This window comes from Pagrus major, chromosome 9 (genome assembly GCF_040436345.1).
Source record: "Pagrus major chromosome 9, Pma_NU_1.0".
NCBI classification, from domain to species: domain Eukaryota; kingdom Metazoa; phylum Chordata; class Actinopteri; order Spariformes; family Sparidae; genus Pagrus; species Pagrus major.
This window is the reverse complement of record NC_133223.1, coordinates 7,690,225-7,716,346: the sequence shown is the minus strand read 5'-3', so window position 1 is coordinate 7,716,346 and position 26,122 is coordinate 7,690,225. Positions and strand designations below refer to the sequence as shown.

Genomic DNA, 26,122 nt, shown 5'->3' with positions numbered 1-26,122 from the left:
ACAATGGGCCATGCACCTCCAATTGAATTTAATCCAGGTGGGATTCATCATTCAGCATACCTGGGTTAGAGCAGATCTGGATGCTAAGAACGTGCATCTGCATCTTGACTTCTCTTATTTTTTTGACAAAAAGTAATAGAAAATATAAGAGAAATTTAAGATAATGTTGCTGCATGAGGCCCAGTGTTTGTGCCTGACGGGTGCAAATAGATATAATGATTTCATGAAAACAACTCTGAGCTTCCCAGTTCTTCTCAAAAAATCTCTGATTCACACATTGGCCACAGGAAGCAAAAAGCAAAATATATGAGTAAATTATTCATGCAAAATGGTATGTGTAATTAACATTTATAATCATGTAAAATGTTTGGTTTATTTAACATTTCATCATTTAACATTATACAATGTTAAATATGTAAAATATTGTAAAATAGACCATAAATCAAGAATAATCTAACATATATAAAGTATACTGAATTTTCAAAATGAAAAGAACTTCTGTCATTTGCTATGCAGTGGGATGTGTAGTTATCTTAGTTTTTTGAGTGACTGTGTGTGTGTGTGTGTGTGTGTGTGTGTGTGTGTGTGTGTGTGTGTGTGTGTGTGTGTGTGTGTGTGTGTGTGTGTGTGTGTGTGTGTGTGTGTGTGGAACCCACCTAACCATCCGTAAATGTGGTGTACAGTACATGAGATTGTTTTTCTTGTCGCCTCAGAGAGCAGTCAATGGCATCTGTGGGCTTCTGTGTGGTGAGCACGACCAAAAGAGGTTACCCACTGGAGGACGCTACACACATCGCTCTCAGTAAGACATTTATAACATTACACACGCAGCTTTTTATCAGTGAGATACAGGTGTACACAACCTAAAATTCATAGTGAAATCCCTTTATCCTGTCATATTTCATCTTTTTCTACATACTTAAAGATAATTGTCTTGAAAACTAAGTAACAGCACTAACCTTGGCACACAAATACACACACATTGGTTCAAGGTTCAAGGTATCTTTGTCCCCTATGGGCAAGTAAGCCTGCAGCCAGGATCATACAAAAACACACAAAACACCTAATCACTAGTGGACAATACGACATACAACTCGTGGCTGTATATACTATATACACAGCAAATTAGGTCAACAAATTATACAGGCGGACAGGCTCATTTGATTTTAACACAAACTACAATTCTTCATGTCTGCTGGCGTTCAATTTAATGTTCATGTTCCATTAAGCTCAATCGATGTCCTGATAAGATAAAATAAAACAGCCATGTTGCAGATGCATCCAAATATATTACATATCCAATGACCTTAACCAGCAGTGGAGGTGATGCATCAGGAGTACATACATATACACCGACTAGCCACAACATTAAAACAACGGACAGGTGAAGTGTATATTATTGATTTTGCATTGATTTACAGTGTAGTGTTCTGCTGGGAAACCTTGGGTCCTGGCATTCATGTGGATGCCTCTTGACACACACCACCCACTCGTCTGTGTGTGTGGGTGGGTGATTCGTGTCAAGTGGCATCCACATGAATGCCAGGACCCAAGGTTTCCTTGCAGCACATTGCACTGTAACTAGATTATCAATGTTTTTCTCTTCAACTGTTTGTGGTTTCAATGTTGTGGCTGATCGGTGTATGTATGTACGGGCTGTTTCCTCAAAAAAGTGTCTGTATTTGTATAGAAACACCTGTCGGTACAATCCAACAGCAACACAAACCAGAACCTCTATAAAACAGCTTTAACAAAAAACTGAATATCATGTTTTAGATAGTTTAGCAAATACAGACACACAAGTTAATACATATGGGTTTATTATTTTTCCATTTTCAAAAGTTATTGTTCTGGTCATACTGATACGACCAGTCAATATCTTGATCCACTTAAAAAAACGCATTTTGATAGTGAATAAATTGTTTAGGCCAATTAAAAATCATAAATGCCAAACAGTCAATGGCACATTTTTTAATGATTATGTTGGGTTATATGTGAAAAAAATCTTGTTTTTGGACTGTTGACCAGGAAAAACAAGCAATTTGGTAAAATTGTTTACACAGGGTATTTTTTTTTGCCATTTATAGTTGGAGTTAATCAATCAAAATTCCTAATTCCTTTAATTGTTAAAGAGGTCATATTATGCTTTTTGATCATACTCCCTTGCTCAGCATGACCCGCTCTACTCTGCCTCTGATTGGCTACATCCTGCCCGTTAAGTAATGCGCATGTGCAACTCTAACCAAAGATTGAATAGAGGCAAGATGTTTCACTCTGTAGCTAAAACAAGCATTCAAGACACAGTCTGTAAAGGGTGCTGCAATATGACCTCATTAAGTCAATGGCATGTGTCAATATGTAAAGTAACACGTGTGTGCGTGTGTGTGTGCGTGCGTGAACGCGCGTGTGTTCACATGTTTATAGGAACAGTGCGCAGGTTCCTGGAGAATCATGGAAACAGCTTAGAGGCCGTGGTGTTCACAGTATCAGACACAGAGGAGGTTTGTATGACATTAATCTGTGACAGTTACCTTTAACTGTATTTAGCAACAGTCACAGTATGGTTGACTTAAAAGTGTAGTCAGAAAAAAGCCAACTTGAAAGGAAGTAAATGTTTGTGTCTAGATTATTCTTGCAAGTTTTTCACCAATGTCAGCTAAACCTGCAAAAGGATATTTATTCTTACCCCGACTGGCCACTAAGAATTTATGTAGAGACATTGCCACTTGGTTTCGGGTTGTGTTATGTTATGTTTACATTTGCACATTGCTGGCTGTCTCAGGGCATCTTCTCAATGAAAAAATTGGAAGTTCTGAATTTATCAGTTGATGAGAAGCAAAGTTTGGGTCCTCTGAAGGCATTTTATTGGGCTGCATCCTTCAGACAATTCCTCCCCTTAATTGAGACAACATTAAGGTGTCAGTCTGCTCAAAGCGGACGAGTTCATGACATGTCATCAAACCATGTTTATAGCTGTTCTCAACAGCCACACTCAGAGGAAGGATGAAAAGCCTGCAGTCATATTGAGGCAAGAATTGATATTCACTCGATGGAGATAATGGAGGACACTTTTAGACTGTGTTTCCTCAAGCACATTCATAATTTCACTTATACGTAGAGACAAAAATGAGAGAGAAGTTGAGACCATGCTTACCTCACCTGGCCAATCGCGTCATGTAGAGGATGTTTGTTGGTTAGGGGATTTTGCGATGGAGGGAACTTAGGTACAGGCATACAGATTCCTTTTGCTGCCTCTAATATTTCAGTGTGTATATTTCTCAAAATGAATAATAATACATGTGTGTATTCTTTTAGTCTGTATACAAGAAGTTACTTCCTCTGTACTACCCTCGCTCTGAGGAAGAGGAGAAGGCTTGCCTGCCTCTCATCCCAGCTGACATCGGCAACTCTGAGGGTGAGCCTGTCGTCCCAGAGAGACAGATCCGCATCGCCGAGAAACCCGGCACCCTGGAAGGTAGACAATTTAAACAAGTATTTTTGTGATGTGACGAAATGTTTCCCGGCATAAGAAAGGACAAATAATGTGGTTCACTTTCGTGCCAGCAATCTATTTATCAGAGTAGACCTTTTGTTTTTTCAATCAGTTATTTAATTATAGAGTCTGGTGTGTTCTCATCTTGTGCCAATAAAAAATAGTCCAAGATCAACTGCTATGCTTTTATGGCTGTAAGAGTCAGCTAAATAAACACACACAGACATAATTTAATTTTTTATTCATTTCCATGTCTGTCCTCACTCATCACACACTGAGGAATGGGAGGCATTTGTGGTTTTTTCCCTCTAGTTTAATTTTTATCTCAGACAGATGAGGGCTTTGATTTCAGTTTGAGGAACTTCAAAGTTAACTGAGGTGTCACATAAAAGACAGATAACTCATTTGTATCTGTTTTTAATTTTTAAAAAATGTACATTTTCAATATAAAAAACATTTAAAACAAAATAACACTAGAGTGTTGACCAGCTGTTCAGTCACTTAATCAGTCAGCCAAGTAGTGAGTCAGTCAAACATTTGCTTACCATTGAAACCGCCAACAGTCAGCCTGTCAACTGACCAGTAAATCAGTCAACAGGACATTCAGGCAACCAGTCAGTCACCTGTCCAGTGTCAAAGTCAACCAGTCAACCACTCAGTAAAACAAAACCTCACAATACAGCCCAAAAAATGAAGGTCTGGACAACAATTAAATTCTGATGAGGACAGTGTGTCCATGCTTGGTCAGTTGGTGAGCCAGTCAAGGAATAGAAGAGCTGTGTAGCACAATATTTTCAAATAGGGTCAGCTGAGCATCTGGTCTTTAGCCCACACTAGTACCTACACACACTGATACCTACTCGCTCTGCAGTCTCACTCATTCGGCGAGTCACTCCTTTTTGGAGGACTACATGTTTTCCACAGAGTATCATCTGCATATTAAGCGTATCAAGTGAGCAGCATGCCTGGCTAACACAGAGCAGGTGTTTTTCTTCGGTTTTCTGAACTCAGAGGTTGTTTTGGGACACCATGTTTTTATTTAACTTCAAATAATTCCAGTCTCCTCATTTAAAAGACATTTTTATGGCTCGACACCAGCGATAACCATGGCTGGAGGCATTATGTTTTCATCCATTCATCCATCTGTCCATCCTTCCCACACTTTTGAACGTGATATGTCAAAAACACATTGAGGGAATAAATCTCAATAATAAGTGCGTTGAACGTTCTGCTGACTTACAAAGGAGAGCATGTTTTCAGTGGTAAACTCTTAATAGGAACATAAGGGTGAGAAGTCCATTTCAGTCTTATTTAGGGTGATTTCAGACATGAAATAAATCATTTACATCCATTAAGTCAAATTATACTGTATGTTGGATGGTTTCATCTGTACATGTTAAAGCTAGGAATTGATATAGAAATTCTAAAAGTGGGACATCAGGCATGAACTGACTTGATTTATTGTATTTCTCTGAATCCTTGAATGATACCTTCTCATTTCAGATTCAAAACACAAATTGCTTTTGGTCCAGAGTTGTTCTTCTTAGCTTTTTGTCATGTGCTTGTTTGCAGTAAGCATTCCCTGTTTAAATATTTAATTTTTACTTTCTGCCTTACTAGCACGCACGCACACATTTGGTTTGCGCCTTGTTTCGAAGGTTATGTAACACCACTGTTCCTACTGTGGCAAGTTCACATAAATTAGTCAAATATAAGTGACCACAGGATCAAATGTTAGACTGATTTTATGAATAGTTTCATCATTTTGAGATTAATACATAGCAGTCAGCCAAACATCTAGCTAAGGAGGCAATTACATGGATGTAGTAGTTTGTAATTAGCGGGGCATTGAGTAACGTATGTGAATGAACACAAGTAGTTTGTGTTTTTAATGATTTCATGACCAACTTGTGCTGAGCAAATTGAGAAAAAACATCAATTGTGCCGAAAAGTTGCAGTGCAGGCAGAGAGAGGTCAAGTTCATCTAATAGGTTAGGCTGTAAAAATGTGGCTAAGCTAGCGTTCATTTCCTGCAGGCACCTGGATGCATCTTATTACAGCACTGGCAGCTGCTAGGAACTTTTAAGGTAGACTGTTTTGTTGGATGTTATTCAATGCATTTGTGTAAGGTCAAAGAGAGTGCGAATACTCAACTTCATCATCTTATCTGCACTGGAGGCAACTCACAGTTATCATCTCTGAACAATAGTGGCCCACCTCGATTTCTCCTGAACCACCAGATTATCACTGCCACAATTATGGGAATGATTTCCTGACCTTTTTTCCCTTGATAAGAAGGTATACAGTCAAGATCTGACAGGAAAGTAGGGGAGAACTAGGCAGCTGTGAATGTTGCAGTGTCATAATCAGTATGTAAAATCCCTTCAATTAATAATGGTTGACATGCCAATACCAAGTGAGGTCTATCCAGTACTGTTCCAGAAACTTGTAGAATCTATATCAAGGCCCATTGAAGCTGTGCTGGAGGCTCAGTGTGGCCCCAAAAGACATTTTATTTTTATGTTTTACGATTTTTACGTTTAGTTGTCCTCCATGTATATGTAGACTGAGGAGTTTTTGTCATTGTAATGGAGCAATTGAGAGTGGGCCGATACTTATACCACAGTCTGTACAGTAGTTGGCTCCGTTGCAAAAAAAATAAGACAAGCAAGGATGAGTATAATAAGACATTTTGACTATTGGCAGCAAACAGTTTGAACTCTCTTCAAGGCCTTCAACCGTCATATAAACTGTATTTTGTATGACCTCTTATTTTAGCAGCCTAAGCTTTTGCTGCACTTCGTCTAAATGTTAGTTTTTGGTGAAGAGGATTGTGAAAGTAACACCAGCCCATGTGTTAGGAAGAGTTTGTGGTTTCAACGTTGAGCCTGTTGCCTCCATTGATCTGCAGCCCGATGGTCTGCTGGCATGATGCTTCAAAGAAGCAAGATGTGGCCTCAGGATGTTGATCCAAAGCAAGCAGGCGGCCTGCGAGTGAAACCCAATAACAACAGGCTGCTGTATACATACTGACAGACACACATGTCCATTTGGATGTAGATAAAATGTGCAGACATGCATATGAGAATACATGTGGTTGAAGAAAAACAAACAGAGAAACAGACTTGAAGCTGAGCTGGAATTCTGTCCTCTGAGTTCATGACGTCAGTGGCAGCTTTTTCACAAACACACACACAAATAATGTCATGCTTCAGATAGATGAGGATCGGGGAAGTACAAAAACAAAGACAGGCAAGCGAGCACACTATGCAAATGTAGTAATACAGTAGATCTTTTGGGGTAAAAATTATCATATTAAATATCACAATGAAGTTAGATCCAGGATCATTTATTGCTTTGATCCTGTAAGAAGTATACTTAGGGTCTCATATGCGTGTGTTGCATCTGGGAACACTAATGTGTTTCAATGAATATACTGCAATATTTGACTTATGTGCATCCAACTTCATCATAACTCTACCATAATAATCCATTATAGCTAGTGAAGTAAATTACAAGTAAATGACTGATTATCATCTTTTTTTTAATTTTTAATGCAGACGACTCTGAAGAGGAGAGTCTGGAGTTGGATCTGGGTCAGGTGGGGAATCACGCTTTCGCCCGCATGGAGGGTGATGTGGACAAACAGCGGAAACAGATCCTGCAGGGACAGATGTCAGAGGCGGCCATGCAGAAACAACACCAGAGGAAGTAAGAGTTCAACTGGAACATGCTGTGACAACACAAACATTCATAGGACAAAATACGAGGCTCCAAGTCTCAGTTGTGTTCAATGGACACTAGCATTAGCAATGTTAGCATTGACACTTCTGGCTTCACTCAGTAGCTGACAGAGGGGACAGACGGGGGAACATGGGGTCACAAGTGTAACACCTGAGTGTGCAGAGGAGTCTGCTTTGTAAGAAGTTTTGGCTGACACTTTTTGACACAATTTCTAAAGGATATAGTTTATTATGAGATCATAAATGAAAATATTTTTATATATTTGACCGTTTGACCGACAAAATGATTTTATTGCATGAACTGTGAATCTCTACAAGTCATAGCCGAGATTACTTACGGCTCTCGCACATTATTCACAAACCCACTAGTAGCCTACCTGCATTTAAAACGTTACCAGATGAACCACGTTTTAATTTTTTTTTATATAGATACATAACTGACATTTTTAGGGAGGCAGCAGTCCAATCTGTATTATGTGCTGTGTGTCGCAGCCTTCTAACCGTGAACCATAAATCGAAAGCCATTTCTGTGTGTGATTCTCTTCTTCAGTTACAATCGCTGGCTGTGTCGGGCGAGAGCAGAGGATCTGTCAGACATCGCTGCACTGAAGGCCTTATATCAAACTGGTACATGTTTGTGTCTGTGTGTGTGTGTGAAACACAGAATAAGAGGAATGAAGACAGACAAATCATATATTGGATCCTTGAATTCAGTGAATTCAGTAAAAGTAAAACAAAACAGATCAGGGTTTGTCTAATAATAAAGTTGTTCTCTATACTGTAAGCGGGTTAGGCTTTTGGCCTGTTATGACTTCTCTTCCCTTTGCACCTTGGAAGCAGGTGAAGTTGTGCCAGAATCCCCATATTGTTCTGCCTCCTTATTGAATACAGACGGTACTGGTGGGGTCATTCCCCCAGTCACAGCTGTCATGAGGTGTAATTGAATCTCATAACCAGTAGGAGGCAGTGTTTTTATACAGTTTAGCCCCATACTGGGTTCTGGGGGTTATATACCAATTTGCCCTTGACCTCAGATTTAAAATGATATTTTAATGCAAAATTCCCTGACAGTTTATAACCTGTTGTCTCAAACCAGGGAACCTACTGAGGCCATTTTGTTCTGATTTAAATCATAACAATTTTTAATTGAAATGAAACAAATCATTTTAAAAATTGACTGGAGGACTTGGTTTTTATTTACCAGTATATCACTGTGTCCCAACGTGACAAAAAATTAATATATAAAATGAATATACAAATATGTATTACAGGAAGCCACATCACAAGGCAGCAGAGTAGTTTACTATTTTGGTATCAGGTTAATAATTAGGATAATACCACTCAAATAGACTTCATTCTGTCCTTCATTTCAGATGTAATAAATACAGTTAAAATAATGAACCACCGTATACAACAAACAAAACAGTTTGACAAAACACAAAAGCATCAAGACAAAAATAATGAACATTAAAGTGCATATAGCAGAGAAAAAAAGACAATATAAAGAACTGTAATAAATCATGACTCTGGCATACAGCTGGTTTTCACATGAAGAAAATGTGTTTTGTAGTCTGAAATAATAATAAATAGTCTGAAAGTGATAACTGAGATGTTGAGGGCCTGTGTCTTTATATCATTATATAATCATGAATAAATTACAGCAGAAACTTCTGATGATCATCATTTTCATAATTGATTTAACTAGCAATGATTTACTCTGACTAACCAATTAATCGTTTAGTGTATAACATATCAGAAAATAATTTCACAAGTTCACAGAGCTCAAGATTATATTTTCGAATTGAGTTATTTAGTCTGACCAATTCAGTTAAGAGTTATATAGAAAAAGAGAAAAGCAGCAAATCCTGACATATGAGAGGCGTAAACCAGAGAATGTTTGGCAACTTAGTTTGATAAATAAGGTACATGATTAACTGATCATCAAAATTGTTTTTTTGACGATTGACTAATCAATTAATCAACTACTCCTTAAAGATCAAAATTAAATATATGATATGTTTATATGCAGGTAATTTCAGATAAATAACTGCAGTTTTGATATAACAGGGATATGGCCTCCATTAACTTCTATTTCCATTTGTCGCTCTAAATATTTTCCATTATTCATCATTTAATCTGTTCTAATCTATTTTTTTAAACAAAGAATCAATTCTTCATTTAGTCAGTAAAATGTCACAACTTGTGTTGACATCTAAAAATTCCTTTTTTTGTCCAACCAGCTGCCTCAAACCAAAAGATGGTCAATTTACAATAACAACTGTGAAAACCAGCAAGCTGTTACCAATGAATGTTTGGCATTCTCCCTTTATGAATGATTTATTTGACAAACTGTTTCTGCACTAAAACAATGTTTAAATGCTCAAATGTTATTTTTGATCAAATTTTTGATCTATGAAAAATAAACAGAAGATTGTAACCACAAGCAGTGATAACTGTGATCATGGTTGAACAGGAAAAGAGCATCACCTATACAAAGTCATACGACATAAACATGAAATCCAAAAAAGATGTCGTACTAACATACGCTTTGTTCAACTAAGAGATGTTCTTTGGAGATTTCAGTGCTGAAACACTGCAGCGATGAAGGCTCATCAACATCATCTGACAGTTCATCATATGTTTATGTCTGTTATAAGTGTGAGACTGTGTGTGATTGAACTTTAGTATTGTCCCCCCCCCCAGGTGTGGATATGTGTGGCAGGACAGTGATGGTTCTGGTTGGCCGAAACATCCCAGTCACCCTTATCGACATTGAAAAGGTACCAAAGAAAAATAGCTGTTTCAAAACAAAATGCTTTTATTGAAATCAAAGTCAGACTTAACTTGATCTGTGTGTCTGTGTTTACATGTCAACATATTTGCATGTGTTTTGCATGCATGTGCCTCTATTTAAGTGGAAAAACGTCTTTGTGCATGTTTCCAGCATCTGTGTGTGTGTCCTTTCATGTGTCCATCTATATTCACCTGTGCTTACAGCTGTGTGTGAGAGTATTTTGTGTGTGTGCACTTACAGTATGTTTAGATTTACCACCCCCTAAAATACCTAATCTTAAAACAAATGAAAATATAACTTAACTTGTGTGAAAAAATTGTGGGAGAATGTGCGCACTCTGATTATGTCTGTGTTTGCGTGTGCAGGCCCTTCTGTACTTCATCCATGTGATGGATCACATCACGGTGAAGGAATATGTAATGGTTTACTTCCACACGCTGACCGGAGAGCACAACCACCTGGACTCTGACTTTCTCAAGAACCTCTACGACATCGTTGATGCCAAGTCAGTCTGACATTTTGCACTCCTTGTTAATCTGAGCCAAACACTGCTATTATGAGTAACTTCCTGTGTGAGGGTTGCATAAAGGGGAAAAAGTCAAATGAATATAATCTAAACTGTGCACCAAATGCATGGTGGGATTTTTTTTTCTTTGGGAAAATCTGATGAAGTCCGACATATTTAAATCTCTCTGGTCATAATGTCCGGTGAAAATAATTCCCTCTAAACACAATTTGAATCACATTAAAGCAAGGGCGTCACTTGTGTTGAAATGGTGGGGACATACTGAGAATAAACTGCATACTGCTTACTTAAGGTCACAAGAGTTCATGAGTCAAGTTCAACCAATAAGGTGCAAATATCTTTATGTGAGAAAATGAGTTAAACTGGAGCAGGCATTACATTTCTGTTTTTTAAAATCTATATTAATTATAAAACAAACAAATCATTGATTTTTTTTATTTTTATTTGTTCTTTTAAAATTCCATGCAATCAACATTTTACACAATTAAACTTAAATACCACGCTTGTGGATCTCCTCCACTAGAGGCCACCACAGAATTACCAATCATAGAAGAGCTACACTCTTAGCTACCTACTTTTAAAAAAAAAAAAAAAAAAAAAAAGCAGCAACCCAAAGAATGTTCGCACGGTCAGCAGGGAAAACCGGAGGAGACACTAAAAACTTCTTTAGCACGCAGCACTGTACTATAAGTCACCACCTTATTATATAGGACTACCATAAAATCAAACAAATAAGACACAATTATCTTATGTTGTTTGCAAACCTATTGACTAGTCTTGCTAGTAACCTAATCAGCCCATTGAATTTATGACATCCTGATTTTCTGACAGTACATGCTGATCACATCTTTCATCTTATGATGAATCCCAGTTCTTCTGCACATGTTGTTGGTTGTTGCTTAACTGCAGTTTATAGTGTAATATTTTAACTGGACAATACACAGGACTGTTTCAGGTCCTGGGTATTGTCATATTTGCCGTTGCTGATGGAGTGCAAAGTGTTCTTACTTGTTAGTTAACATTTTGGGGTGCAAGGTTTATTTCAATTATTTTTAACTGTGCTTTTAAAAAGTGGTGGGGACATGTCCCCAGTGTCCCTAGTGCAAATGACATTTACGGATTAAAGGTGGGATGAAGGATTCTGGAATAAGATGGTTGATTGTTGAGTCTCATTCTCAAATACCAACAATTTGGCTTCAGCATCAGCGGTCTCTGTGAATTATTTGCAGGCTCAGTAAACACATATAATGGAATTTCTCACATTTGTCTGGGACATTGAAAATCTTCCAGGACACGTCAACCGGCACAAATTTTACTTGAAACATAAATCCTGGCTGGGATATTTTGCATTTCATGCATGTGCAACATTTTGTACTAATAATTTGAGATTTTCCGGTTGTTGGACTTGTCATTTAACACACATGAGGTGCTTTGATCCCAAATTAGTGTTCTTTGAAGTCAAATAGAAGCCTAATTAGATCAGACATTAGATTAGATCTCAGTTTTGTCCCATCCTTCCACACACAATGATTGAATAAGAAAACTCTGGAGCTGTTATTGCCCTAGGGTATGACTTTAATGTACTGTGCTGTATGTTCTGGGTTTGCAGTCCTTTGGCTAACTCTGCTGGCCAGCTACGTCTTCGCTCAGTAATAGCCAGAACTGCTTGTCAAAAGTTTTCTTTTAAATAATGATACAAAAAATCGTCCAGATGGAACAACGGTCTGGCATGTTTGTTGTTTCTCTGTTTATAGTAATAAGACATTAAGTCTAGCCAGGTGGAATATCTTTATAGATTTAAGATCGCAAGATGAGGATGATCTCTTCCCCCGTCACTGACTAATCTACAGCTGGGTATGATAATGTCTACACAGGGCAGCATCTTCTTTGAGGTTTAGCTGTAATTTGACCTTCATTGGGCTTTTGTTTGGCTTTCACTCGGTCCTTTTCTCACCATGCTGACAACTGCAGCTGCATCGCAAATTCAGATACATTGTCCATGCTACAAGGTTACAGTGTTTAGACTTTTGGAAAAGCAGAACGAACTTTGAAACGTTTTTGTTTCGCTGTGGTTTTTGGAAATCTGGCGGCCATATTTGGAACAGGAAACCCAAACTTGGACTGTGTTGTGGGGGTGATGTGTTGGCTGTGACTCAGCCTTAATCTGAGGGTTCAAAGTTTTGAAAGCGGATTCCTCGTTCTGATCTAGCTCTGGATAGGCCTTTCATATGAACCACTTACCAACCTAATAATAAGCATTATGTTTGTTTGTGAAAGCGTTTAGGTGGAAGAAATCTAACATCATAACTCACACTTAATCACATACAGATGAAAGAAGAACTGTTCTCGGTGCAGGACAGACCCAGTGTTGTGTATCAGAAGACAAACTTGAAAAATATTTCTACTTTAGATCAACACATGGATGATAATTTGTCACAGAGACAGATGCTGTCCAGAAGTCAGACCTGCATCCAAATCAGTCATTTTATGGAGACACTTAAAACATCTAATTTTATTCTTCAATATTCTGAATGCAAAATCGCAGCATTATCACATCTGGTACTCTACATGTGCCCAAGAATTGTTTGAACCTACTCTTAATTTTTGTCAAGGACTTAAAACTTTCAAAGATGCATAATATGTCTGGGTGAATTGCAGAAAAGTGTATTTAAACAGATGCTTTAGATATCTTGTTTGATTTAACTGTGCACCCATCAAAGACATGGCACCTTTGGTTTTAGAGGAATCTGTCGGCGCAAGAAACACAACCAGTCTGAATATCAAATCAGCAGGTTAGGAAGAGCAAACAAAAGTGAGTTATTACCCAACAGTCTGTTGAGAACATCCATCACACTTCACAGACCAACTTCCCAGCTCATCTTTACACAGTGCTCAAATAGATTTTCCTTCGGCAATGGTGGTTGTTTAAAAATAAAGACAACAGCTCCCATGAACATGTGCTACTTTACGATGTCATCAAATTTGGTCTTGTGTTTTAATTGTTTTGATTGAGAGACCCCTAGCAGCAGAAATGTCATATAGTGCGTTTAATTCACTGTCTGTTAGATACTCTGTATCTTTAATAAAGTATTTGAAGTGAGTTATGTTGATTGTATAGCACTCCTCAACATCAAAACAAAGGCATTAAAGCACAAAACAGAAATTAAAAATAGGAAATCCTGTCATATCTTTGAAAAAATAAAGTTTCTAGTTTTCAAACTTGAATGAAAACTTGGAGAGAAACGTCAGGGCTCAATGGGTTATTAATAAAACTTCTACAAAACCTTTTCTTCTAGTGTCTTTCTAGTTTTAAGTAACCACAACCAAATGAGCTTCCTGTGTCAGTGGGAAACTCCATGCAGTCATTATGCACCTTTCAACCCTCGTGTTCCTCTGTTCATTCCTTTCTGAGACTGGTTATTTCTGGTTGGTTTCACCACACCTTTCTGTCCTGAAAATTCAGCCAAACCCTTAAGTTTTGTACAAGACAAAAGTTTGCCAATGTTTGCACTACATTTTGCATGATAGATTTTTCACCCAAAGGCTGTCAAAGTCATGTGCTGGTTATGTGCTATATTTCAGTCACACAGTAGACAAACGGAAAGAGTGCCAGACAAAATGCCACATTCATATGCTCAGTAGGAATTAATACCCCTTCCTTCAGCTTCCCCTTTCATTGAAACAGGAAAACCCAGTTCAGTCATAAACAATAACCATGACCGCTTTAGCACACTTTGCTGAGTCATCACAGCATTGAAGCTCAGGTTGTAACGCTCATCGCCTTAAAATGTCAAGGTTGTTAAAGTTCCACAAGCTCTCTGCAAACTTTGAGCCTTGACTCCACCTTATAAGGAGTATATTGAATGAGGATTGGCCCGACAGCAATTAGAAATGGTGTGACAGCCACCAACCAGCTGATTTTAATGAAAAGTTTTATTTGTATTTTGATTTGCATATTGCACCATGGCTGCCTATATAATGCACCTCACAACATTGTGGGGGGTGGGCAGTCCCAGTGGAAACCAAAAGCTCTCCTCTGGTACTTGTTTGCTTGTTCCACTCAAAAATGATTCCTCTGTAAATTTCTTTGTGTTTCCGATCATGTTTAGTGATCACATTTCACATAAACACAACTTTCATCTGTAAATGTTAGTAAAGGCTTACAGTTTTCTACTTGTGCTCCAACTCTTCTGTCAGGCTGTGTGACTAATTCTTAAGAAATCTTCAGTCCCAGTTTCCCTTCTCAAGCAGTTGTTGCTCTTTTGGCTTGGCGAGACAGTGTCGATCTACACAGGCAATGGAACCAATAACCATGGCCTGGCATGTCCACCACGTCCAACCCAACAAGCTATTGATTTGCTGCAGATGCATTTTGGCTCCAGACAACCTAACCAGCAGACTAAAGCCAAACAAGGACACAAAAGTTTTCAAAACTGTCTGTCTAAGTGGGTAGATGTTGATTTTATTTCTACAGGAGACAGAAGAGCTTTTGAGGTTGATCATTATTTTTGTCCCTTTAGGGTCCAGCGCTGGACCAGATCAGAGTCCCCACATCATGTTTTAGTACTCCCGATTCCCCACCGAGTTAGTTTGTCAACTAAAATATCGAGTTTCCCCCCCTGGCTAACTGTTTTGTTTTATATGAACAGATGTAGCTTACCGCAGCCAGACCACCACTATGTTTGTGTGGCATGACAATGCAAACCGTTGCAAATGTGGCGGGTTATTGTCCATTTACTGCCATGAAATGAGCAGGCAAGTCTCCAGTACCAGTGCTGAGTAGATTATAGATGAGCTGTGTATAAAACTAGCCAGTCACAGACATTTGAAAATCACTGCTGATATTTGTTGAGTGATCAGTTAGTAATTACAGTTTAGGTTACTTCAGGTCTGTTGGTGTCACAGATTCACCCTGAGAGCTGCCATGGTTTCACTGTCAAATGGAAATCAGAGACAGTGAGTCATGACTTGTGGCCCCATTTTTAAAACAAGGAAGCTGGGAGTGTGCTCCTAGTTATTAGGGAATCACCGGTTGAACTGGCTTAGACTAGTTTGTTGACCTCAGGATTGCATCTCTGCTTTTTGCCAAAGAAGTGGTTTTCTTGTTCCATTGGACCATGACCTCCAGCACACTCTGGGGAGGTTTGCAGCAGAGGGTGAAGTGGTTGGGATGAGGGTCAGCACCTCCAGTTCTGAGCTCACGGTACTTTTCCAGTTAATGGTGGATTGCTCCCTGCTGGTCGGGACTGATTTGCTGTCCCAAAGGGAAGGAGTTCAAATGTCTTGCCTTTTCATGTGTGATGGTGAAATGTGTGAGACTGATGGATCTGTGCACCATTTGGTTTGGCTGCACGGATCCAGAATTTCATGGTAAAAAGAGCTTTGTCTGAAGGTGAAGCTCTTAGAATATATTAGTTTATTCCAATCCTCACCTCTGGTCATGAGCTCAGCATATGAGATCATGAGTTTCCTTTGCCGGCTGTTGGGGCTGGTGGCAGAAGTGTAGTTAAGGTGGTTCTGACATCTGATCAGTTTTGATCAGTGCAGCACAGTACAATAAACTGTCCATTAATCCATCGTCCCAATATAGAATATCCCAGAGACATTTGAAGAGCACTCAGACAGGCATTGACAAATTAAGATATTGGAAATCACTATTTGAAGTGCATGGTTGGTATTTTAAGACAGCTTGTGTACAGTCTTTACAATGTATTCTGTATTGCAGCTAGAAGGGCCAGGAGGCCTGCTCACAATATATTGTCAAGAACCAAGATGTTGGATGAGTGTTGACAATCGTGATGTCATGTTTGCACTGGAGGAAAAATCAGGAACTGCAAAACCTCAGATGATTAATAAATCTTCTCGGGACCATGAATTTCTTTACCAATTTCAATGACAATCCATCCAGTTTGTGTTGAAACATTTAACTTTTGATGAACCCTACCAACAGACATTACCTTCCTGAAGTTCACTGCCAGTGTGGTTAGAAATACCCATTCCAGCTAACAAAGTCATTAATCATCAATTGATTGAATAATAGCATCCATCCATCTCTCCATCCACTTGCTGATGTAATCCTCAAGTGCAGAGTTTGTCTGTTCAGTAACTCAACATATTCAGAATGGATGGCTTGATCAAACGCTATAATAAGTTACATTTGTAAAGAAAATATTTTTCATCCTGTGTCATGCAGAGCTGTTGAGTGATCAGGATTCAGTCGCTTGATCAAGGAAACTTGAACTTCAGTGAATGCTCACTGGCATTTGGGTTTAAACCCTGTTTTGCCTAGTTAGGGGGCCAGGGTACAGTTTTGGGGCATATATTTGTCAGTAAGTAAGGAACTTACTGACAAATATATGCCCCAAAACTCTATGTTTAATTTTCAGGTCCACGCTCTCCGTCAAATATCCCAAAAGTCCTTAAAAGGGCTATGGATTTGTCATCTGTTATAATCCATAATATTTTCTTGAAATCTCCATTTTGATTCTCTATAACTGAATGATGTGACACAGCAGTAATTCAAGGTGTATCTAGTTCATAGAGTTTTAAAAACATATTACAAATGTATCGTTTAAAAGAAGGCTTTTCTGATCTCTGATAAGTTGCACATGCTCAGTATTGATCAGGCAGCTGACCGGTTCAGACCACATGGAGGCCACTAACAACAGTAACTTTGTTTATATCTTTAACTTCAGTCTCTCTTTCAAACTCAGCACAGGCTGGACAATGTTCAAGCTGCTTGACAGAGATGGATGGAAACATAATTACCAAGCCAGCAGCCTTAACTTCGATATACCTCATAGCATTGTGCCCTTGAAAAGGAGAGAAAATGAGTGCCCTCACCCAGGTGTTGTGTTTGCATCACAGCCGAGCTGAGCCGGAGGGGGTAAATACCCGTGACTACTGCAGGGTCAACTGTCACATACTCAGAGCTATGATGCAAAAAAATACTTTAATAAATTACCAACATTTTGACATTACATTCTTTTTCAGGGTATTCAGTACCCTACAAGTGTGCAACTACTTTCCTTCCCACCTTTACTTTCATCATGGTCAGCACCTCTCCAGAGTTGGTGCGTTCCTTCACTATCTCTTCTGACAACTGTAGTTTTGGTCATGTGTTGTTACCTCTAACATGGAGGTTGTGTTTTTTACCTGTGTTCATTTCTTGGTTGGTTGTTTGGTTGGTTTCTCAGCAGGATTGCACAAAAACTACTAAATGGATGGAGAGTTTAGCACTCTACTGCCCGCCATTATGGTTATGTTTTTTTAATTTAGTTTGGAACAAACAGAAGAACTGGATAATTAGCATTAACAATGTCATTGTTGTTGAACAGACAAGAGAAGAAGTATCTACTGTATGCTAGTATGTGCAGACTTTTTCCAGGCTGTTAATTAATGTACTAATCTATTATACAAAGATAATCATGATGGAATAAATTAATTAGCAAGTAAAATGGTCTTAAGCAGTCTACAAATACTGCTCATCTATAACAGTTAGTGTGCTGAATGAGAAGCTGAAGGGGAGGAGGATGTTTGTGTGTCTTTCATCCTGATGGACCGGCTGGAGCTGATTGTCTTGGAGTTGTGTTTTTTGGGACAACACCTCACGACTGGACACAACTTTCAGATGATGAATCACTTTTATTCCTTATCTTTGTCATAGTCCTCATTTTCACACAGCTTTTTCTTCTCTGTTGTATTCAAGTAATAGTGAGTCATTGTTTTCTGAGAAGTACTCTTGCTGATGTTCTGTTTTATGTATTCCAGGTTTAAAAAGAATTTAAAGGCCTTCTACTTTGTACATCCAACATTTCGCTCTAAGGTAAGATTAGATTGTTGGTCAGTAGTTATAGAAGTGTTACTGAATTCTGTTTGTTTACTGGTAGATTTCACATTTTCATTCATACATTTCAACTAAATTTAACACTGTGATTCTGCTCATAATAGCAGCCAAAAGCCTGTGCTTGCCACAACTTGATCATCGTGTTATGTGCCTCACTTAGAATTTTTGGACAAAGCCCTAACATTCCCAAGATTAGGAGTTATTCAGAATCAGAATGATTATCCATCACACTGTATAATTAGGTACAAATCCTTATCCAGATGCAAAATGAAAACTTCTAAATATTTTTTTGATTATTAAAATAACATTTAAAGAATTTTGCAGCCTTTGGTATCTCTGAGTGCTTTCTGGCTTATATCTGATTCTTTGTTGTTTACTTGAAATGCAGTACGTTTCACTCCAATGGCCAAACTTCCCCTTGAGGATCATTAAAGGCTCATTAGACTTAATCTAGCATGTTGTTTGCTTAAGAAAGTTGTGTTCAGTTTTGTCTTCGTTGCTTATGGCAAGATTAATATCTTGGTAACAAAATCGAGATCAAATCAAGTGTTCCATTCTTAATTCCACACATTTTTCACGGGTTCATTCCAGGTCTCAACATGGTTCTTCACCACCTTCAGTGTGTCAGGGATGAAGGACAAAGTTCGCTACCTGGACAACCTGCAGCAGCTCTTCACCTGCATCAAACCTGAGCAGATCGACATCCCTCCGTTTGTCTTGGAGTATGACGCAAGGGTAAGCAGCAAGATGACTACTGGACACACACACACAGATGTCATTGGCACATGATCTTTGTCCCTCCCACTGTATTCTATGACTGTTTTATGACTGATTATTACCTTTTATGAAACTCCAGCGAGAAATTCCTAAAATCTTGTTGGTTCTCATTTTAGACATGCATGCTACTAACATGACAGTAACAATACACTGGTATGACATCATCTAGAAGAAGGTCACTCTCCAACCGCTCGATTCAGTCCCTCACCTTCAGATAAATCCTTTAATGTTATAATGACAGATTAAAGCCAAGCTGTATCTGGCAGTTGTCAGTAATTCCTGACCTTTCAAATATGTTGTTAAATGATATGCTCCACTTAAACAATGTCCTAGATCATACTAATGACATTAGCATGCCATATAAACAGTACAGTAACAAAGACCAGGTATGTGGGCTTTAGCCTGTGCATAAATAGTGCTGGATTTGCGCTTGTAGGTTGCAAAAGATATGTTCACCAACATTTTCAGGGTGTTCAGTCCAATGCTTTTCAGCCTACAACAGGCGGTGTAGCATATCATTTAGCTTAGGATGTGGATTGTCTTGATTAGAAGCCAAAATATGTCTGGAAAAGATTTTAATTTGAAACAAGTAATGATTACCCCGTGTTTTTAACTTTATAAAGATAATTATTGCAGCTTTAAAGAGCTCTGATGTCTAAAACTTCTAATCAGTGACACAAGACTTCATTTCAAATTACACACTGTATAGCCTCAAATCTGCTCTCCAGCTTATTGTGTTTTAATGGAAAATGTGTGTGTGTGTGTGTGTGTGTGTGTGTGTGTGTGTGTGTGTGTGTGTGTGTGTGTGTGTGTGTGTGTGTGTGTGTGTGTGTGTGTGTGTGTGTGTGCGGTTCGAGAAATGACACGTATTAATCAGTTAGTCCACAAACTCAATTAACATGAGATTTTCCAGGATGCTCTGTGTTGATTTCCCTTTGAAATTTGGGATCTGATGTGAAGATAATTGAATGAAGTCGTGGATATTAATAGCTTGATTTAACAAGGCTCTGGTGCTATAAAAAGAGGTAGCTCAGTATGCACAACAGCTTTATCAGTTTTACTTTTGTGCACAGACATGTTGAGAATTACTGCAAGTCCTTCTGAAGAAAAAGGACTGAAGAAATGTTTAGACCACCAGAATTTGGGCTGTGACTGTTCTGAATTTAAGCCAGCTGTTTTAAAGGAAATATGTCAAATGAGGACATCAGACAGCTTCTAAGACACATAAAAAAGGATCTATTCATCATGTCTGGATTCCCTATGATCCGTGATTGGCTCGCATCTGACTGTGTATTTTGACTTTGTGGTCATTTAAAGTTTGTGCTGGCTAATAAAAGGTATAAATGTGTCTTTTCCCTCGTTGAATCTTGGACTCTGGATGAGGATTGAGAGGTATTCGGTCCAGCTGAGCATTAACCTTGAGCTCATTTCATGTTTCAGATTGTTGCGTCAGGATTTGCACAGATTCCATGAAATGATTTTGACATTCAGTGGTGACACGTGAACTTATGAAACAAAGATGCCGGGGCTCGATTGAATATCAGCAGGGAATATTGATGACTGTTCAAAAGTAGTAGAAGCTACACTGCTGAAACCACTTACACCACCAACGAGAGTTAGCTTGTCTAGTCTGTTGCAATTTATTGATATAGGAAAACAATAAAGTTGTTCCACATTTTGTAGCAGCCTTCTTGAAATCAATCAATTTCAGTCACTTGGACAGCACATCGGAAAATGGAAACGATACCGGTGGCAAATCCACATCTTGGATCCATCAAACTGCTGGTGGTGTTTGTTAGCTTTAGGAGGACATTTTCTTTTATTCTCCACGAACTAGAGCCCGACCGATTTATTGGCTGGCCGATATTATCGGCCGATGTTAGGCATTTTCCAAACTATCAGTATCGGCATTTATAATGGCCGATAAATGAATATTTAAAAAATAAAATATAAACAGACAAAACACCCTTCAACCATGTTATGAGTGTTGGCGTTGCATATTTTGTCCACCAGAGGACACTCTACAACGTCCCTGTTGGCAACACTCATGTTTAGAACGCCACAAACCCTACAACAAGCTGATCCAGCCAGAGTCGGGCAGAGCGAAACCACGACCGTTATCCACGACTGAGATCATCGGTGAAGTGTGTTCATGGTAAGTTGGCAACTGTCACGAGAAATACATTGCTTTAATAACAATTAAAAGAACATCCCCATCAGTTCTCTTAACTCAAATAAGCATGACAAACCATGTGTAGTTTTGCTGCTGTTTCGTGTAAGCCGAGAGTGAAACGGAATTAGCTAGTAATTACATTACGTTGTTACAGTATAGTTGACTGACTGTCGGTTTAACTCTTGACAATTTGACTGAAGATGTATTTCTTTAATAGCCTGACAGTTATAGCAATGAGACCTATCATCTCTCCCCGGCCCGTTATTTTAAAAAGTATGTTTTACAATCATTTGCGGTAGCATATGACGTTATCCATTGCTAAATTATGGCTTATCATAGACTTAAGCTAACCACAAAGCTAGCTAATGCCATGGCTATCAGTGGAAGACCGCTAACATTAATGAGCTTGGAAACCACAACGAACTTATTCTGCCTAAATAAAGTAATGATTACTGTAATTATCAATTGGCATATCTGTAGTTACAGTCCGTACATTGTAAAACGTAAGTTAGGCATGCGAGGAGTGAACATTTAGACATACAGAAAAAGACATACAGAAGTGTGCATTGCTGACTGTCGTTCAGCCGCAGCATTAACGAGTCACATAATGGATTTAATGCATCACTAAGTAGTAGATTTTGGAAGGCAGGCAGTAAATGATGATTGAAAATGGTTTGTTGTAGCTTGCTGGATAGAATTAAAAGACTGCAGGTAAAGGGATAAGCAAGTTGACACTGTAATTATAAGGTAGCTCAATAGGGACTAACTATTACACACACAAAAAAAAACATTAGGAGTGACCTTTGTCTTGTGTAATAATAATACAAATGACGATGATGAATGTTATAATATCATCATCATCATTGATTTTTTTTTTTTTTAATTATTACTGTCAACAATAATAATAATAATAATAGTAGTAGTAATAGTTGTGGCCATAGCAGCAATAATTTGGTTTTTATTTTGTATGTCTCACCTGGCTTGTTTACTTTATATTTTGACAGATGGCAAGTGGTGGACGAAGTCAAGTATGGGAGTATTTCACAAAAGGCCCATCAGGTACAGTCACATGCAACATCTGTACAGCCTCTGTGAGCCAGGGATCTGGCAGCCTCAAATTTAAAAATACATCCAACTTGTGGGCACACCTTAAATCAAAACTCAAAGACATCTACGAGAAGGCGCAAAAAGATGCACAGCCTCAAGTTCCAACCACATCATTGACACAGCCAACCCTCAAACAAGTGCTAGAGAAAACCACAAAATGGACTCTAAATGATCCAAGAACTGAAGAAATGGACAAACTCCTGATGGAGATGATAGCCACTGACATCCTGCCTTTTGCAGTTGTTGAGGGTGCAGGGTTTAAAAGGGTTATGGCCAAAGCAGAGCCCAGATACCCATTAAAAACAGAGACATTTTTCTGTACAAAGAAGATGGACGAGATTTATACAGGAGTGGTCAGCAAAATAAAGAAACTGCTGTCAGTTGAAAATGCAGGAAACAGCATTTCTTTTACCACTGACTGTTGGTCAGGTTCAAATGAAGCACTAATGAGCTTGACTGCTTATTTCATTGATAAGAATTGGAAAAAGGTCCAACTTGTCTTAAATGTTAAATCCTTGTCACAGTCCCACACAGGACATTATATTGGAGAGACATTTCTGTCCATGCTTGAGGAATGGGAATTGATGAGGAGCGGGTCATGCTTGTGCTCAGGGACAGTGGGGCAAATATGGTGAAAGGCATGCGCCTTGTTGAGATGCCAGACCTGAGCTGCAGTGCTCACATACTGCACCTGGTTATAAATGATGGCCTCAGTTCCCAGAGAGTGGTGGTGGACATTCTGGCAAAGCTCAAGAAAATTGCTACACACTTTAACCACTCTGTTACGGCACAGCAACGCCTGTCTAAAATTCAGGAGGAGCTAGGTGTCCCACAGCATTCTATCATACAGGCAGTACAGACGAGGTGGAACTCTACACTACACATGTTGGTGAGGATGATCGAACAAAAAAGAGCCATCACTGCATATGCTAGTGACCATGGTCATTTCTCATGTTTGTCAGCAGAGGAATGGTCCATTGCATTGAACCTGGCAGAGACTCTTGGACCACTGGAGGAGGTGACATTGGAATTCAGTAGAGCAGACTCATCCACATCCTGCATTTTACCATGCACAGCAGTGTTACGCCGTTTACTGGAGTCAGAGGGACCAACCACCAAACCATGAGAAAAACCATGCTGGATAGCTTGCAACAAATGGTTTGCAAAAGTTAAGGACTTTAAAGAGGTGGTGCTTGCCTGTGTCCTTGACCCACGATACAAAGAGCGTCCTTTGGTACCAGAAATTCTGACAAAAGTTAAAACCTGGCTGAAAGAGGCTATGGAGACCAGTCCACCAGATTCTGCCACTGAAACTCCATCTGAGGAGAGCGATCCCAAAAGGCCGAGAACAGAGGACCAAGTACCCAGTCTCTTAGACTCGCTTTACGACACTGTGCTCCTTCCTTCCACCAGTGAGGCAGTGGAACCAGAGGGGATCATCGAAGAGCTAGAACGGTACTTCAGAGAGCCGGTCATTGACAGAAAGTGTGGAAATCCATATGATTGGTGGAAGCACAACACCAACCGTTTCACTAGAGTGTCAGCTTTGGCAAGGCAGTACCTCTCCGGTCCACCCTCCTCTGTGGCGAGCGAAACAGTGTTCAGCACCATAGGGAATATTTATGAGGATAGGCAAAGCTCTTTGAAAGGAGAGAATGCAGAGAAACTTTGCTTCTTGTACTACAACCTGCCTCTGCTGGACTGGAGCTATTGAGGACTGACTGATTCAGTACACTACCTCACATACTGTATATAGTTTATATTTTGCTGTTGTTATTTATCAGAACTTATAGAACTTAACAAATTTTTTTTTTTCCAGTCTTGTTCAAAGTTATGTTTATGAACCTTACCAAGTATATTAAGGTTTTTTGTTGTTATTGTGTTTTTGTTCAAAGGACTTTGAGTTTCATATCTTAAGTTTGTATTTTTATACATTTTATTTATCAGAACTTTAATATATTTTGATGTTCCTCTGTTCTGTTGTGACAATAAAACAAACAAGTTTATTTTTAAACTGCATTATCATATTATTTCAGTGAGGACTCATAAATAACCACAAATAACTAATGTTAGGGAAATCTGTTTATGTTTTGTTATGCCTTTCTGGATTTTTTTTATATATATATATCGGCGGATACATCGGAATATCGGATTTTTAAATCACCAAATATTTGTATTGGTATCGGCCTTAAAAATCCTTTATCGGTCAGACTCTACCACGAATCAGAGTGAAGTATTACAGTTGAGATTTTATTTTGGGTCAGGTTTTGATAAGCAGTATAGTAATATATAGTAATACAGTATAGTAATGTGTTTTTTTAATATATACAGGGTCACAAGTCAAAACAGACATGTTTCATAAACAAATGAACAGATTAGCTCTGTGTGTTCCTGTCATATTATATTGATTCTTACAGTAACAGCACTGATGACATTTAAATAGGAGACACTTAAGAGATAAAATGAAATGACATGCAGTGTGTTAGTTATGTGGGGGTAATCATGGATACATTAATGATTGACATTTTACAGGAACTTTGGTCCAAGTCCCCGGAGCTATTTAGTGAATACAAAATGTTGTGTAAGGCATTATGTGACAAATGTTAACAACTTTGTATAACCTTAAAATGTCACATTAAGATTAGACTGCAGTGTTTATGCTATTAGAATACTATTACTACTATTACTATTAGCGATAGCCAAAAATGTATATCACGGTATTTTTTTGTTTTTTCATCAGTGTACCACAAAAATAAGAGATATCTCACTCAAACATGAGTCTTCCCTTTTTTAACTCTATTGGCAGTGTAAGGGGAACATATCTTTAGAAAGAAAAACAGATAAAAAGAAAAATTGTATGCATTTCTTGGCTTCAAATATAAATAAAAATGAGGTACAGGCATACATGTGTTTTGGGAAGAGTAGCCTGCCTTATAATGTCAGTTAATTAGTAAATGTAATTTTAATTTATTATCAGAAAACCCAAAGAATATTATAGTCAGTGTATAACAGGGCTCATCTATCAAGTACATGTACATATGGCCACAACAGACACACATGCTGTGAGGATCAAGGAGCAGAAGGAGCTTTCATGTAACGTTAACAACAGAGCTCACTGAGCTTGTGTTGCAGTATTAAGTTCAACAAAAGGCAACGTGACAAAACAGTTTTCTTGCTTATTTAATTGGCTTCAAATGATGCTTAATGTTCACACAATTTCCCTTGACATTGCTCAAGCATGTTACAATAGACAAGGACAATAGACTACAATAGAATAGGAAAATGGCAAAACTTACAGGTTCCACGTTTGAAGTTGGCAACGATCCATCTTTAGCTCAAGTTTTAAAGTGCACTATCTTGTTTGGCATAGCTCGCCCTCATTAAGAAAGCAGCCTGAAGTAAAAGGGTTGGCACACTCACAGCCTGTAAGAGTTTTGCACTTGTTGTTGGGACATTTCCATCAAAAATGAAGTTAATCCACTGGGTCTTCACTTTCTTGGATGGTGGGAGGATATGAGTAGTTTCTTGCAGACAACAGAGGAGAAATTGAGCTGCTTTGTCTACCTTCAAAAAAGCACAGCTTACAAACAAATCTTTATTGACAATTGCCAATAGCCAGGACGGTCTGCTTGGGCCAACAAGCCATTTTTACACATATAGTGG

At 38.6% G+C, this 26,122-nt stretch overlaps 1 protein-coding gene across 3 annotated transcripts in view; it reads left to right on the top strand.

The window, feature by feature from the left end:
* Positions 1 to 26,122, top strand: part of gdap2 (ganglioside induced differentiation associated protein 2) — a 45,616-nt gene that overhangs the window by 11,823 nt on the left and 7,671 nt on the right. For 2 of the 3 annotated variants that reach the window (XM_073474303.1, XM_073474304.1), the window contains exons 5-13: positions 714 to 802; positions 2,425 to 2,501; positions 3,316 to 3,475; positions 7,054 to 7,204; positions 7,787 to 7,863; positions 9,940 to 10,016; positions 10,396 to 10,535; positions 18,327 to 18,381; positions 18,994 to 19,137. In XM_073474303.1, the coding sequence (XP_073330404.1) occupies positions 714 to 802; positions 2,425 to 2,501; positions 3,316 to 3,475; positions 7,054 to 7,204; positions 7,787 to 7,863; positions 9,940 to 10,016; positions 10,396 to 10,535; positions 18,327 to 18,381; positions 18,994 to 19,137 (970 nt within the window). Of the gene's footprint in view, positions 1 to 713; positions 803 to 2,424; positions 2,502 to 3,315; positions 3,476 to 7,053; positions 7,205 to 7,786; positions 7,864 to 9,939; positions 10,017 to 10,395; positions 10,536 to 18,326; positions 18,382 to 18,993; positions 19,138 to 20,252; positions 20,331 to 26,122 lie in introns of those variants that run through there. The other variant, XM_073474305.1, reaches the window with a different exon arrangement.